General features: G+C 45.2%; 1 protein-coding gene across 8 annotated transcripts in view; it reads right to left on the bottom strand.

Moving 5' to 3' along the window:
* The window catches only part of fus (epithelial splicing regulatory protein fusilli), a 302,666-nt gene that overhangs the window by 47,764 nt on the left and 241,856 nt on the right, over positions 1-13,046 (bottom strand). For 5 of the 8 annotated variants that reach the window (XM_053777566.2, XM_053777569.2, XM_053777568.2 and 2 more), the window contains 3 exons: positions 12,838-13,013; positions 3,067-3,179; positions 211-426 (listed from right to left, as the gene is read on the bottom strand). In XM_053777566.2, the coding sequence (XP_053633541.1) occupies positions 211-426; positions 3,067-3,179; positions 12,838-13,013 (505 nt within the window). The remainder of the gene's footprint in view (positions 1-210; positions 427-3,066; positions 3,180-12,837; positions 13,014-13,046) is intronic. The other 3 variants (XM_053777572.2, XM_053777567.2, XM_053777565.2) reach the window with 1 other exon arrangement.

Below are 13,046 nucleotides of genomic sequence, written 5' to 3'. Positions count from 1 at the left end.
CACATTGTGTGACTTTGTAAATGGTCCAAGTCGAACCGAAACGTCGTCGTAAGCTCCTCTCTTCTATGCGCGGGTTATTTGTGTACCGTTCCAGTCAAGGTATTATTCCTTTTTTTGTTATTCATTGACATGTCACTGACACGGTAACCCCCTTCCCCCCCGATCCCCCACATAAGAAACAACCTCGGTCATCCACACCTGCTCCCTCACCTGTTGCACCTCCGCTGTGGTCGAGCGGAAGAGTTCGATGTATCTTGAGCCGATGATCTCCCTGTGCTTGCCCAGCGCCCGGGTGCTGTCTTCCTCCGAGCTGAAGAGCACGAAGGCGTCCCCGGTGGCCCGCCCATCAGGTTTCCTAACGAAGAGCACACCATCCTCACTGTCCAGAATCTGACACCCGTTCTCACCAGACTCGAAGAACTCCACCTGCGGCAGGATGGGGGGGAAGAGGAATATAAGTTTTGACAAGATTTGGATGAGGAGGTAATGGGATGTTGGGGTTTGTTGGTAAAGGTGACGATTAGTAGTGAGAACGGGAAGGTTATGGGAGTTTGTGTCTATGTAGTAGTATGGAAGATGGCGGTGGTAGTAGTGGGTGTTACAATAGAGTATGAAAGTGATGGTTAACGGAGAGTTTGAGGTGTGATGATAGAGGTAACGGAGAAGACAAGGATGGTGGTGGGTGAGACGAAGGTGGTATTAGGAGAGTGGTTGATGGGGATGCATGCATTCTTCCACTACAGGATGATGATACATTGAGTCACAAATTAATAACAGTGATAGTGACGACGACAGCAGTGACGGCGACAGCAGTGATGACGACAGCAGTGACGATGACAGTAGTGAAGCCGACACAGTCACAGCGAAGGGGTTGGTAGCGCTTCTGAGCTATCACGGGAGGACACCATCTTAAGTGTTTGTGACTGGTGATTAAGACAGTGCTGGGGTGGGACGGGGGGCTGCACATTGACTCCCAATCTCTTACACACACACACACACACACACACACACACACACACACACACACACACACACACACCACGATGAAGAGGAAGGACTGCAGGAAACAAGACTAACAGGCTAGAGAAATTATAAAAACATAAGAATGGAGGAACACTCCAATCTCGTCTGGGAGCTTGTAGGGTCAAACACTGTGCGGAGAAATCCTCCAGTGTTTCACACACTAATATTTGCTAGTCTACCTTAGCTTAGTGACTAGAGAGAGCCCTCATCACCGAGGTCCAGGGATCAAATCTCAGGCCGAAAAAAAAGTAATCATGGTGAAATTGGGAGCAAAAGAGGCAATCTGAGGCAGAAGAGTGACTCAAAGACTCTGGCGATGACCTATACTTGCCTCCTGAAAAAAAAAAATCACCGTAGAGAATAACACGAGTGCCACACACCACTAGAGTATTCACCAGAAGAATGCTCTTCACCAGTTGATGACTAAGACACGTGCAACACGTTACTATACTCAAATATTGCACCTCTTTTTTTATTCATCAACTTATCGGCACTGCGCAAGATCTTCACCAGTTAGTAGCCGTGTTATGTAGCTTAACTATTTACTTTATAAGCTGTGCTATAAGTGTGGAGTGGTGGCAGGCAGTCACAGGGAAGAACTTGGGGTCTCTAACCCAATGGGACTCATAACCCAAGAAAGACATGTGGCTTATTTAAGTTGCGTTCTTGAATACACTTCCACAGGATGAGACTCAGAACAGCCGACTATCACCAACGTTCATATTTACCGGTGGTTGGTTAGGGGGCAGCAGGTATAAATAATAACTCATAGACCACAGAACAAGCTTTCACTATGACAACGTTTCGCTCTGTGTGGATCTTAATCAAGCCATACAGAGGTTACACAGGCGTGTTAACTGTAACATCTGTATGACGAAGCTCGATACCGAGTGAAGCGTTATCTCGGTAAAAGCTCCTTTTGTAGCCTGTGTTTTTCTCTCTATTCAGGTGAATGGAGACTTCCTTCTCGCCTGGAAATCTAACCTGAGCCCTTTCGGTTGCAGAAGCCACTGAGCTACGGACGCTTTGGCTCTAATATTCTCCATAATTTCGGCCACCGTGTCCACCAGAGAAATGAAAAGTAATGAAGACAGTGTGAAATTGAGAATGAAGGTAACAAAGGAGAAGAGAGAAGGGAGAAAAGGAGAGAAGGGAGAAAAGGAGACAAAGGAGGAGGGGGGATAAGGAAAAAGGATGAATAATAAGAGAATGAAGGATAAACAAAGAGGAAGAAAGAATAAGAAGGGAAAATAACTGAAAAGTATGATGGTGATCGTGAACACTAATTTCCATAAATCCCCATTTATGTTAATTTTTATCAGATAATGTCTCATTCAGAGTGAAATATTAGCCATGAAAAAAAATTCACTCAAATCATTAAACGTCATAAAGGTAACATAATGTTAGCCATGACACGTTACATGACGTTCAGAAATCATTCCAGAATAACACTGATTACCACAGACATCTTCAACTTTTATCAAAATCTCCATTAGTATACACTGAGGTGTTAAAATGTTTGTTAACGAGTGCAAGACTGAAGGCACTGGAAAGTTCTCGTTGCAAGAATAAAGGCACTGGAGAGGTCCTCGTTGCAAGAATAAAGGAACTGGAACTGTCCTCGTTGCAAGAAGGCACTGGAAAGTCCTCTTTGCAAGAATAAAGGCACTGGAGAGGTTCTTGTTGCAAGAATAAAGGCACTAGAAAGGTCCTCGTTGCAAGAGGATGAAATATAAGAATAACTTCCTTGACGTCTATAAAAGTAAAGACAAAAAAAGAACTTTTGGGGCACCATTAACGGAAACAACAAGAGGCATGCAATGGAAAATATTCCAGTGTGGTAGATGGCACACAAGAAGTTCGTGTATCTAAATATAGGTAATCTCAATCAACCAACCACTTAAGTCTCTCTCTGTTTCTCAGTCAGTCTCTCTCTCTCTCTCTCTCTCTCTCTGAGTCTGGGATGTCAACCGGCCATCCCCTGCATGTGGAGATAGTGGCAAGGCAGTGTGAGGGAGGTGGGGTGGGGGCTGGCGCACTCACCACTTGCTTGGGAGTACAGTCGTAGGGAAGCCCTCTCATCCTGATGATGACCTGACCTCCTCTGGACAGGAAGGTCTGGGCCTCATTGTTGCTGCCTAGGAAAGAAAACAAATCTAGTGTAAGAAGAGCTCACTCTAGGAGAGCTGAACCTTTCTAGGAATGTACGTACATATGATTGTAAAGATTTGAGATCAGACAATGATCTCGTTCCCGGCACCCCAGGGGAGGAAAATTAACTAAAGACACATTTAGTACCAGGAGATTTATCGAGGTAACATTTCGCCCGAGAAGCTTTCTTGAAACTTACCGTATTTCCGGCATATAAGGCGCAACTTCTTCCCCCCCCCCTAAAAAAAAGTCTTTGAAAATCACTCTGCGCCTAATATGCTCAAGGTCAGGATTAAAGGTAGGCTTTAGGGTTATGCTTTAGCAGTTGTTTACGTTACGTTACTTTACGACTGCTTGGAAATATCATCTTATACATGTCCTATATTCTCGTGCGTCTTATATGCCGGAGAATACGGTAAACAACGGATTGAAAAAGCTCCCTAGAGCGAAGCTTCTCTTTCAATAAATATTCTAGCACTACACATGTGTCTTAGTATACACCTATGTGTACCTGACACACACTTTTCCCTATATAAGCTAACTAAAATTCAACCCGTCCCAATGTGCCCACAAACTGGAAAACGAAACTCTTAGACGCTTCGGTCCCTCCTGGACATGGGACCTGGCAAATGGGCCAGGCCAGGCCAGACCGAAACGTGGTCCAGTTTTATTTCCAACTTGTACATTTTTTCTTTCGATCAAATGGAAAACATCAGGGATCTTAATCCTTGTAGTCTTAAGACACAACCAGTACTGTGTGTATATGTACGTATATATATATATATATATATATATATATATATATATATATATATATATATATATATATATATATATATATATATATATATATAAATTAATTAAGGGAAAAACATTATAATCCTCAGAATAAATCATGATCATAATTCTGAAATTAAAAGATTGCACGACTTGAGAGACGAAAGTACACTAATCGAGTGATTCGTGATTTCAATACCAAGTTGGAACGCGTCTGCGCGCTCATATCACCATAGAAAAAAAAAATAACTGAAATATAACTCTCCTTGCCATGGCTAGATAAAAACATCACCTTCATTGCTAGGTTAGGTAACATTCGTCAGGAAACAGGACAAGCGTCTCTTGACACGGGGTCTTAGTCATTATAACCCGCCGGTGGAGCTTTCGGCCATCTGACCGAGGCCTTCCACTGGCTTACCGGTCCACCTCTTTTAAAGTTATGATTTTAGCCAATCTTGTACGCCTTCATGATAGCTACAATGTGGAAACAAGCGCTCTCACCTAAACGTTTTCCAGGTCAACAGCAACTTTTCCCTCATCCAGTTCAACGATAGTTTAGGTTTTCGTTTTTTTTTTTTTAGCGTCTACAGCCTAACTACAATGTCCAATGATTCAGCTCAATGTTCTTTTAAAGAAAAGTTCCCAACACAACGGTCCTCGGTGCAGCCAAACGTTTCGCTCCCCGACAAGCTCAACGTATCAGGCACACGTTAAGCTGTGAATAAACGGTTTACCACACAGGAAATTTGATAAACGAGACACTTGTGCAACATTTAGGTAACTTTATTCTGGTAACTTCTCGTTAGCCAGTGGCATCTTCAGTCCAATGCAGAGATACGAGGAAGATGAGGAGGAGTCTGAGGTAGACAGTCCCTCAAGCCTGGACTGAAGAAGCCACTGGCTGGCGAAATGATACACAAGACTCGGTTATCGCACACCGCGGTAAACAGCCACCACTTCATCACAATGACCAACTCAACTCTCCCAGAAAAAGACGTGGGCTCTTGCACTCGCACTCCTTGCACTTCGCTACGTTGATGCCCTCTCGCCTTCGGAAAAAAAAAATCTCTTACTATTCGAAGTTAGGGAACGTAAATTAACCTCAAATTACGTCAAAACGATGCGAGAACGTTTAGGTTTCATTTTTAATGGCAGAGAGAGGCAGCGAAAGCTGCAATGACACGTGAGGGTCCACGTGTGTTCCTACCTCACTAAGAGTGTCCCTACCTCCCTAAGAGTGTCCCTACCTCCCTAAGAGTGTCCCTACCTCCCTAAGAGTGTCCCTACCTCCCTAAGAGTGTCCCTACCTCCCTAAGTGTGTCCCTACCTCCCTAAGAGTGTCCCTACCTCCCTAAGAGTGTCCCTACCTCCCTAAGAGTGTCCCTAGCTCACGATGAACCACCAAGAATGGTTCACGAGACAAAGTTCAAACCTGGCTTTAAATCCTTATTCAACGACTTGAGAGTCTTAAGGTTACAAACTTGTGTTGAACTCTTATCAAATAAGAGACGAGGCTCTTAGTGTCTCCCGTGTATATTGCGTTATCAACACACATTATCAGGGAGTCTAGTTCTGCTTGATAACGAGATACCGTCAGTGTGAACCATTAGTCGCCACGACCACCCATCACACTAAGTTACCCCTCCTTACCCCCCTCCCCCCCCGACACTAACTTCTTCACTATTACTGCTCCACACACACCTTACCTTCAACATTCACCCCCATACACACCTTACCTTCAATATTCACCCCCATACACACCTTACCTTCAACATTCACCCCCCCCATACACACCTTACCTTCAACATTCACCCCCCCATACACACCTTACCTTCAACATTCACCCCTCCCACACACACCTTACCTTCAACATTCACCCCCCCCATACACACCTTACCTTCAACATTCACCCCCCCATACACACCTTACCTTCAACATTCACCCCCCCATACACACCTTACCTTCAACATTCACCCCTCCCATACACACCTTACCTTCAACATTCACCCCCCCATACACACCTTACCTTCAACATTCACCCCCCCATACACACCTTACCTTCAACATTCACCCCACCCATACACACCTTACCTTCAACATTCACCCCCCCCATACACACCTTACCTTCAACATTCACCCCCCCATACACACCTTACCTTCAACATTCACCCCTCCCACACACAACCTTATCTCCAACAATTGCTGCATTCTACATCTCAATGACACATCTATATTCTCCCCAGAACTACAACACTGTATCCCCTCTCTACTTCTCCCCCCCCCCACTAAAATACCTATTTCTTCAACCTAGAATTATTATTACTATTATAGTAATCGGGTAGCGCTTAAATCACCGAGGGTCGAGCAGCGCCTGGGAGGTAATCAGGTTTGATCCGAGGGAGGGGGGAGGTTTAGTTTGAATTACTTGGATCAAGAGCCCTCCACCAGCGTAAAGGGTCTTTCCCTTCCCGTATTCCTGGAAAGGAATCCTTCCCCTAGAATCCATAAAAGGAATCAACCTTGGGGAAAGGGGAGGGAGAGGGGGTGAAGGAGGAAGGGGAGGAAGAGGAGGGAGGAGGCAGAAGAGGAGGGAGGAGGCAGAAGAGGAGGGAGGAGGCAGAAGAGGAGGCAGGAGGCAGAAGAGAAGGGAGGAGGCAGAAGAGAAGGGAGGAGGCAGAAGAGGAGGGAGGAGGCAGAAGAGGAGGGAGGAGGCAGAAGAGGAGGAAGGAGGCAGAAGAGGAGGGAGGAGGCAGAAGAGGAGGGAGGAGGCAGAAGAGGAGGGAGGAGGCAGAAGAGGAGGGAGGAGGCAGAAGAGGAGGGAGGAGGCAGAAGAGGAGGAAGGAGGCAGAAGAGGAGGGAGGAGGCAGAAGAGGAGGGAGGAGGCAGAAGAGGAGGGAGGAGGCAGAAGAGGAGGGAGGAGGCAGAAGAGGAGGAAGGAGGCAGAAGAGGAGGGAGGAGGCAGAAGAGGAGGGAGGAGGCAGAAGAGGAGGAAGGAGGCAGAAGAGGAGGAAGGAGGCAGAAGAGGAGGAAGGAGGCAGAAGAGGAGGGAGGAGGCAGAAGAGGAGGGAGGAGGCAGAAGAGGAGGGAGGAGGCAGAAGAGGAGGGAGGAGGCAGAAGAGGAGGGAGGAGGCAGAAGAGGAGGGAGGAGGCAGAAGAGGAGGGAGGAGGCAGAAGAGGAGGGAGGAGACAGAAGAGGAGGGAGGAGGCAGAAGAGGAGGGAGGAGGCAGAAGAGGAGGGAGGAGGCAGAAGAGGAGGGAGGAGGCAGAAGAGGAGGAAGGAGGCAGAAGAGGAGGAAGGAGGCAGAAGAGGAGGAAGGAGGCAGAAGAGGAGGAAGGATGCAGAAGAGGAGGAAGGAGGCAGAAGAGGAGGGAGGAGGCAGAAGAGGAGGAAGGAGGCAGAAGAGGAGGAAGGAGGCAGAAGAGGAGGAAGGAGGCAGAAGAGGAGGGAGGAGGCAGAAGAGGAGGGAGGAGGCAGAAGAGGAGGGAGGAGGCAGAAGAGGAGGAAGGAGGCAGAAGAGGAAGGAGGAGGCAGAAGAGGGAGGAGGCAGAAGAGGAGGAAGGAGACAGAAGAGGGAGGAGGCAGAAGAGGAGGGAGGAGGCAGAAGAGGAGGAAGGAGGCAGAAGAGGAGGGAGGAGACAGAAGAGGAGGGAGGAGGCAGAAGAGGAGGAAGGAGGCAGAAGAGGAGGAAGGAGGCAGAAGAGGAGGGAGGAGGCAGAAGAGGAGGCAGAAGAGGGAAGAGGCAGAAGAGGAGGGAAGAGGCAGAAGAGGAGGGAGGAGGCAGAAGAGGAGGCAGAAGAGGAGGCAGAAGAGGGAGGAGGCAGAAGAGGAGGCACAAGAGGAGGGAGGGAGACGTAGAAAAAAAATAAATTTATGGTCCTACATGAACCAGACTGTGTGTGTCGTGCCGAATAGGTAAAACTTGCTATTTTGGCTTAAATAGCAAAGCTCTTCTTGCCGAATAAGACAAGCGAAAATATGTGTATGCAATAATTTCGCATAAATCATTCTGAACCTAACGAAAAAAAACATATATTTCATTGTGTTTGTTTATTAAATTACTGCAAACTTATCTAAAATATATTTAGATGGATTAGGATAAAATAAATCGAGTTTGTTACAATAAGGTTAAGTAAGTTTTCTAGTATATTTTTTTTTTAATTATTACAGTAACATATGAAAAAAATCTTTAAACGTATAAAAGAAAATTTTAGAAAAGACTTAATTTTAAACGAGTTCTTGCTAATTGACCAGTTTTATATATATATATATATATATATATATATATATATATATATATATATATATATATATATATATATATATATATATATATATATATAATGGGGTCCACCTCTGGTGTAAATTGTGGGACCCATAGCCTCGGAGAAGTGGATAAAAAGGCTTCAAGGAAAAATATTTGGATTTCTTCCTGAAGCCGTTTGAAAATCCAAAGTTTTCAAAATGGCTGCCATTACTGTGTATGATAATTATTGTAACTTAGATAATCAGAACTCAGATAATTACACATTAAAAATTGCAAAGTATTATTATTCACAAGGGAGTGTTAGACCTGTATGGATCATGATTCTTAAAAAATAAAGCTGATATATACTTAAAAATCACAGCTTTCCGTTTTTTTGGCCTCTGAAAGAGTAGTTGTTACCTATGTTACCAATGGCAGGTGAGCGAGGTGTGGCCCCAGGGTGGGTGGGTGGGTGGGTGGGTGGGTGTGTGTGTGTGTGTGTGTGTGTGTGTGTGTGTGTGTGTGTGTGTGTGTGTGTGTGTGTGTGTGTGTGTGTGTGTGTGTGTGTGTGTGTGTGTGTGTGTGTGTGTGTGTGTGTGTGTGTGTGTGTGTGTCCGTCCCCAGGGTGGTCCCCAGTGAAGTGACCCTCTGCCTCCCAAATGTAAAATGTAGTGGCCCTGGTGGCCCTCAGGTGGACGAATACTCACGGAGAACATTCATCATACGCATGGTGTGCTGCATGGCTGCGTGTTGCATGTTGAGATGAATGTTCATGGACATGGTCTCTGGTGGGATGGGCGGAGGGTGCTGGCTCACCCCTCGACCTCTCTGACTCTTCTCCACAGACATGCCCAGCTGCTGCTACTGGCACTAAACTACAGCCAACCTCACTCAAAATTCCTCTCCTGATTGTGCAAATCAGTTTTCCCGGACACAATCCGCCCCGCGCCGAAGTCACATAGAGTTACAAATCGCCACGAGAACAGGTTCAATGTGGAGTTTTGCAGGTTCTGATGACGGCCTACCGAGGGCGGCTAGGTAGGAGCCGTGTTACATAGTGTGGAGACACGACTGCAGCCTCCACCACATGTTCCTTTGGTAGGTGCCACCTACCACCGTCCTCAGTGTCACTGGGCATTCAGAACATCGCTTCTGGAACGTAGGCAGCGAGGCGCTCACACGACAACTAGGTCAGGAAGTTCAGGTCGGGGGCACAACAACAGCCCTCCTACCACACAGAGACACGCACACACTAACAGCAGTGCCCGGGACATATGGGGAGGGGGTAGGGTGCACAGTCCCGGCGTTACCTTCTGTCCTATCATTGCCATTATCGCTGCCCTTATCAGAGGGCACGGGGAGAGGCACAAGATTATCCTAGCTGCCCTTACAATCATTCCGGCATGCTGTTCAGCTTAACAGTCTCTCTTTCACACACATACATATATCTTTGCCTAATTACCAAGCGTTAAACAAACTGGTGTAGTGCACACCCCTTCTTCACCTGTCTTACACCAGCAGGGTGACTTGCTGATGGTAACACCGCTCACTGTAACCGCTACGTCCCTTATCTCGCATACATAGTTCATTAGATAAGTCTCTTCGAAGACCACGAGATACCACTGCCACCACAATCACAATTCTACCTTCCACCAACAGTTCGATCGAAGGCTTGCATGTACGTTAATATTTTCCACAGGCGGTATACGATCCTTACGGGGTTTGGAGCTTTTCCATAAATATACCAATCAAGTACAGAGCCATAGTGAAGAAAACAGAGGTAACAAGACAAGACTTCCCCACAGAGCACACTGCGTGGCAGAACCCAGAAGAATGCAGCGTCAGCCTCCGTCAACACCCACAGTAGACTGCGGGGGACTACTGGCCTCTGATGCACCAAATATGTACAATTTTTCTCAACAAATGTGTACCTATATATTTTATTGTTTATTGTAGATCGAGGCTAAGAGACTGAACATCTTTCCTGTATTTTCAGTTATAATCAGACAGACTCAACACTTTCAAAATGTATATACTCAATCAACTGCTACAAACTGTTAGGCTTTTGGCAACACAGTTGTTAAATAAAGCCTATCACCGAGACCAATCATCACACTGACCTACTATCACCGCATTTGACCTCGCACTTGACCTTGCCTTTTCCAGGCTGGAATATTGCTGTGTACTAACGGCCCCCTTTCAAGGCAAGCGAAATTGCTGGGCTTGAAAATGAACAGAGAACCTTCACAGCTCGTATAAACTCAGTCAAGTACCTAAATTACTGGGAATGCGCCAAGTCCCTAGAACTGTACTCCTTAGAACGCAGGCGAGAAACGTACATCATAAGCTACACCTTGAATATACTGGAGGAACTGGTACCAAACTTCCATACCGAAATTATTACTTATGAACACAAGACTTGGCAGATAGTGCAGGATACCTTCAATGAAAATGAGGGAGCGACGAGTACACTTACATCTCAACCATTATTATTCTTCGTGGTCCTTTAACACACCGTCCCTTCTAGCTGTCTTCAAGAGGAAACTTGACAGGTTCCTCTAAACAGTTCTTGATCAACCGGGTTGTGATGTATACGCTGGACTGCAGTTGGTGGGCACTAACATCTTGACCAATGAGGTCAACAACCAGGAGGCCTGGTCTGGGACTGGACCGCGGGGGTGCTGACCCCCTGGAAGCGACTCCAGGTATATACTTCCTTTCGCCTATACAATTATTTATCCCCAAGTATTTCTGTCGATTTGAAAAAGTCTGTTGTCCAGGTGAAAAATTGTCTAAATCAAGTTTATCACTGCTGCGTGTGTATTTATTACATGGAAAACCTCGGCATTCATAACCATTATCTGAGAACTCTAGCCTAGACAAGTTTAGGATAAATTCCATGAATATGACAGCAGCCTCAATGATCTGCACCGCCAGACAGATCACGAATTAATAACAACAATGAGTGGAAATTAACTTGAGTCACCATGCGTTAACCAGAGCCACCGTTGGTCAGGGACCAAGCCGCGGGGGCGCCGACCCCCGGAATACCCACCAGGTATACCGTGCATTAACTATCAGTCTTCTGACTAATCATTTCAAACACAAATTATACAGATAAATAACATTATTTCTATAAGGTATGGTTTACAAATGGTTCGAAAAAGGTGATATCACTGACATACTTCTCAGAAAGTGTTATACAAGATATTACAGGCAGACGAGTCAAGTGATCTTGTTTCATATATTCATCTGGAGATACAGAGGCCATCGCCCAACTCTTACTATGAGTAATTTCTCCGTTGATAAATTTAAAGTATCACACCAGTCAAAGGTAGAGTCACAATACAGGAAGGCAGGGGAACATGTCACCATTCGAGATGCCTCAACTAGACCCCTAAGAAATGGGTAGGGAACTGACGAACAAATCACTGTATTCGATTTCAGCCTCTTTATAGCCTTTCCGGCCATAAAGTATATCGCACAAGTCTTAATTATCAACTTGTTGGTATTGTATACGACTAACATAGCAGGGAATGTTCGTGTAGGTTGTGGAAGGTAACACACAGCTGCTTCAGCATTCTCAACACAACTACAAAGATACGTCAGAATGAATCGCCAGTTTGTTATTGTACACATTTATTAACGAAACGTTTATTTAGCGAAAGCCGATAAGCAAAATTAATGTATATAGTTATTGTTTGTTGATAAATAAAACTTTCCCAGCATATGCGTGGGGATATTAAATTTTAGTTATAGAAAATGGACCAAAAACCTGTTAATGAGAAAACGTAGTAGGCTAAGATTAAGTGGGTTTCCTCTATATATGAGATCTTATTAGATTATTTAGTACGAACTCACTTTCTAAGACCTTACTTCATAAAAGCGATGTTATGGCTTTTAAACAAATAGCCTGTAAACAAATCACAGGAACGCAACTTCTGACGTAACCTTAAAACTGAATAAATTTTCAGCGTTGAAGTACGTAACCGGAAGTTGACTTCGAGTGATAAAAGCTTTTTCGTCTTGTCCACTTTTCTTTTTATTTAGATTTTGCCCCCGAGGTAATAAGTTGCTTGAACAATCACTCATCCTGGGAGTGAATCTACCGTCATAGGCCATTACAGCCTAGATAGATAACAAGCCCGGGACCCCCAGTGGAATAAGTCAGACTTTCTTCTTGAGTTATCCATGACAATTTGCAAATATATTATTATGCAGGACAACTGTAATCATCCAAAGATTGTGCGACTAGTCAAATATATTTCCATCATCCAGGATGAACTAAGTCAATGACTGACCATTTTTTGGAGGGTTATCCTAATTTATTATAATATTTGTTTCCACAAATACATGTACATATTATGTATTAGAATTGTAATCTCCTAAATTGTATATAACTGTTATGTGTACCTGTATCTATCAACTTATAATTACGTAAATTCGACGACTGTGTAATAAGTCAAACATCTAATATTCTTCCACATTATAGCCACCATTACCTCCTAGCGGATCTATAGTATCAACACTTCCTGAAAGACTAGTCCTATCAGATCTAAACACTGCTCAAGCCTCCCTGGGGATGCCGGGGTGTTGTCCTAGCACCTGGTGCTAGGCTGGCTGCGGGTGTTGACCTACTCACCGCCGGCGACATTGATGAAGTCTTCTCCCGTAGCCTTGTACACCTCGATGTAGCGGTTGCCGATATGGTGCTTGTGTCTCTTGAGCGCCATGTCTCTGTGCTCTGGGGAGATGAAGCGGATCAGTGCCTCCCCGTTCCTGCGTCCCTGTGGGCTTAGACACAGTGCCACGCCGCCTCTGAGGAAGGGAATTGACACGGTGAGTTATACA

The sequence above is a fragment of the Cherax quadricarinatus genome, chromosome 18 (genome assembly GCF_038502225.1).
Source record: "Cherax quadricarinatus isolate ZL_2023a chromosome 18, ASM3850222v1, whole genome shotgun sequence".
NCBI lineage: Eukaryota > Metazoa > Arthropoda > Malacostraca > Decapoda > Parastacidae > Cherax > Cherax quadricarinatus.
The sequence above is the reverse complement of the archived record's forward strand: the minus strand, read 5'-3'. Positions and strand labels throughout refer to the sequence as shown.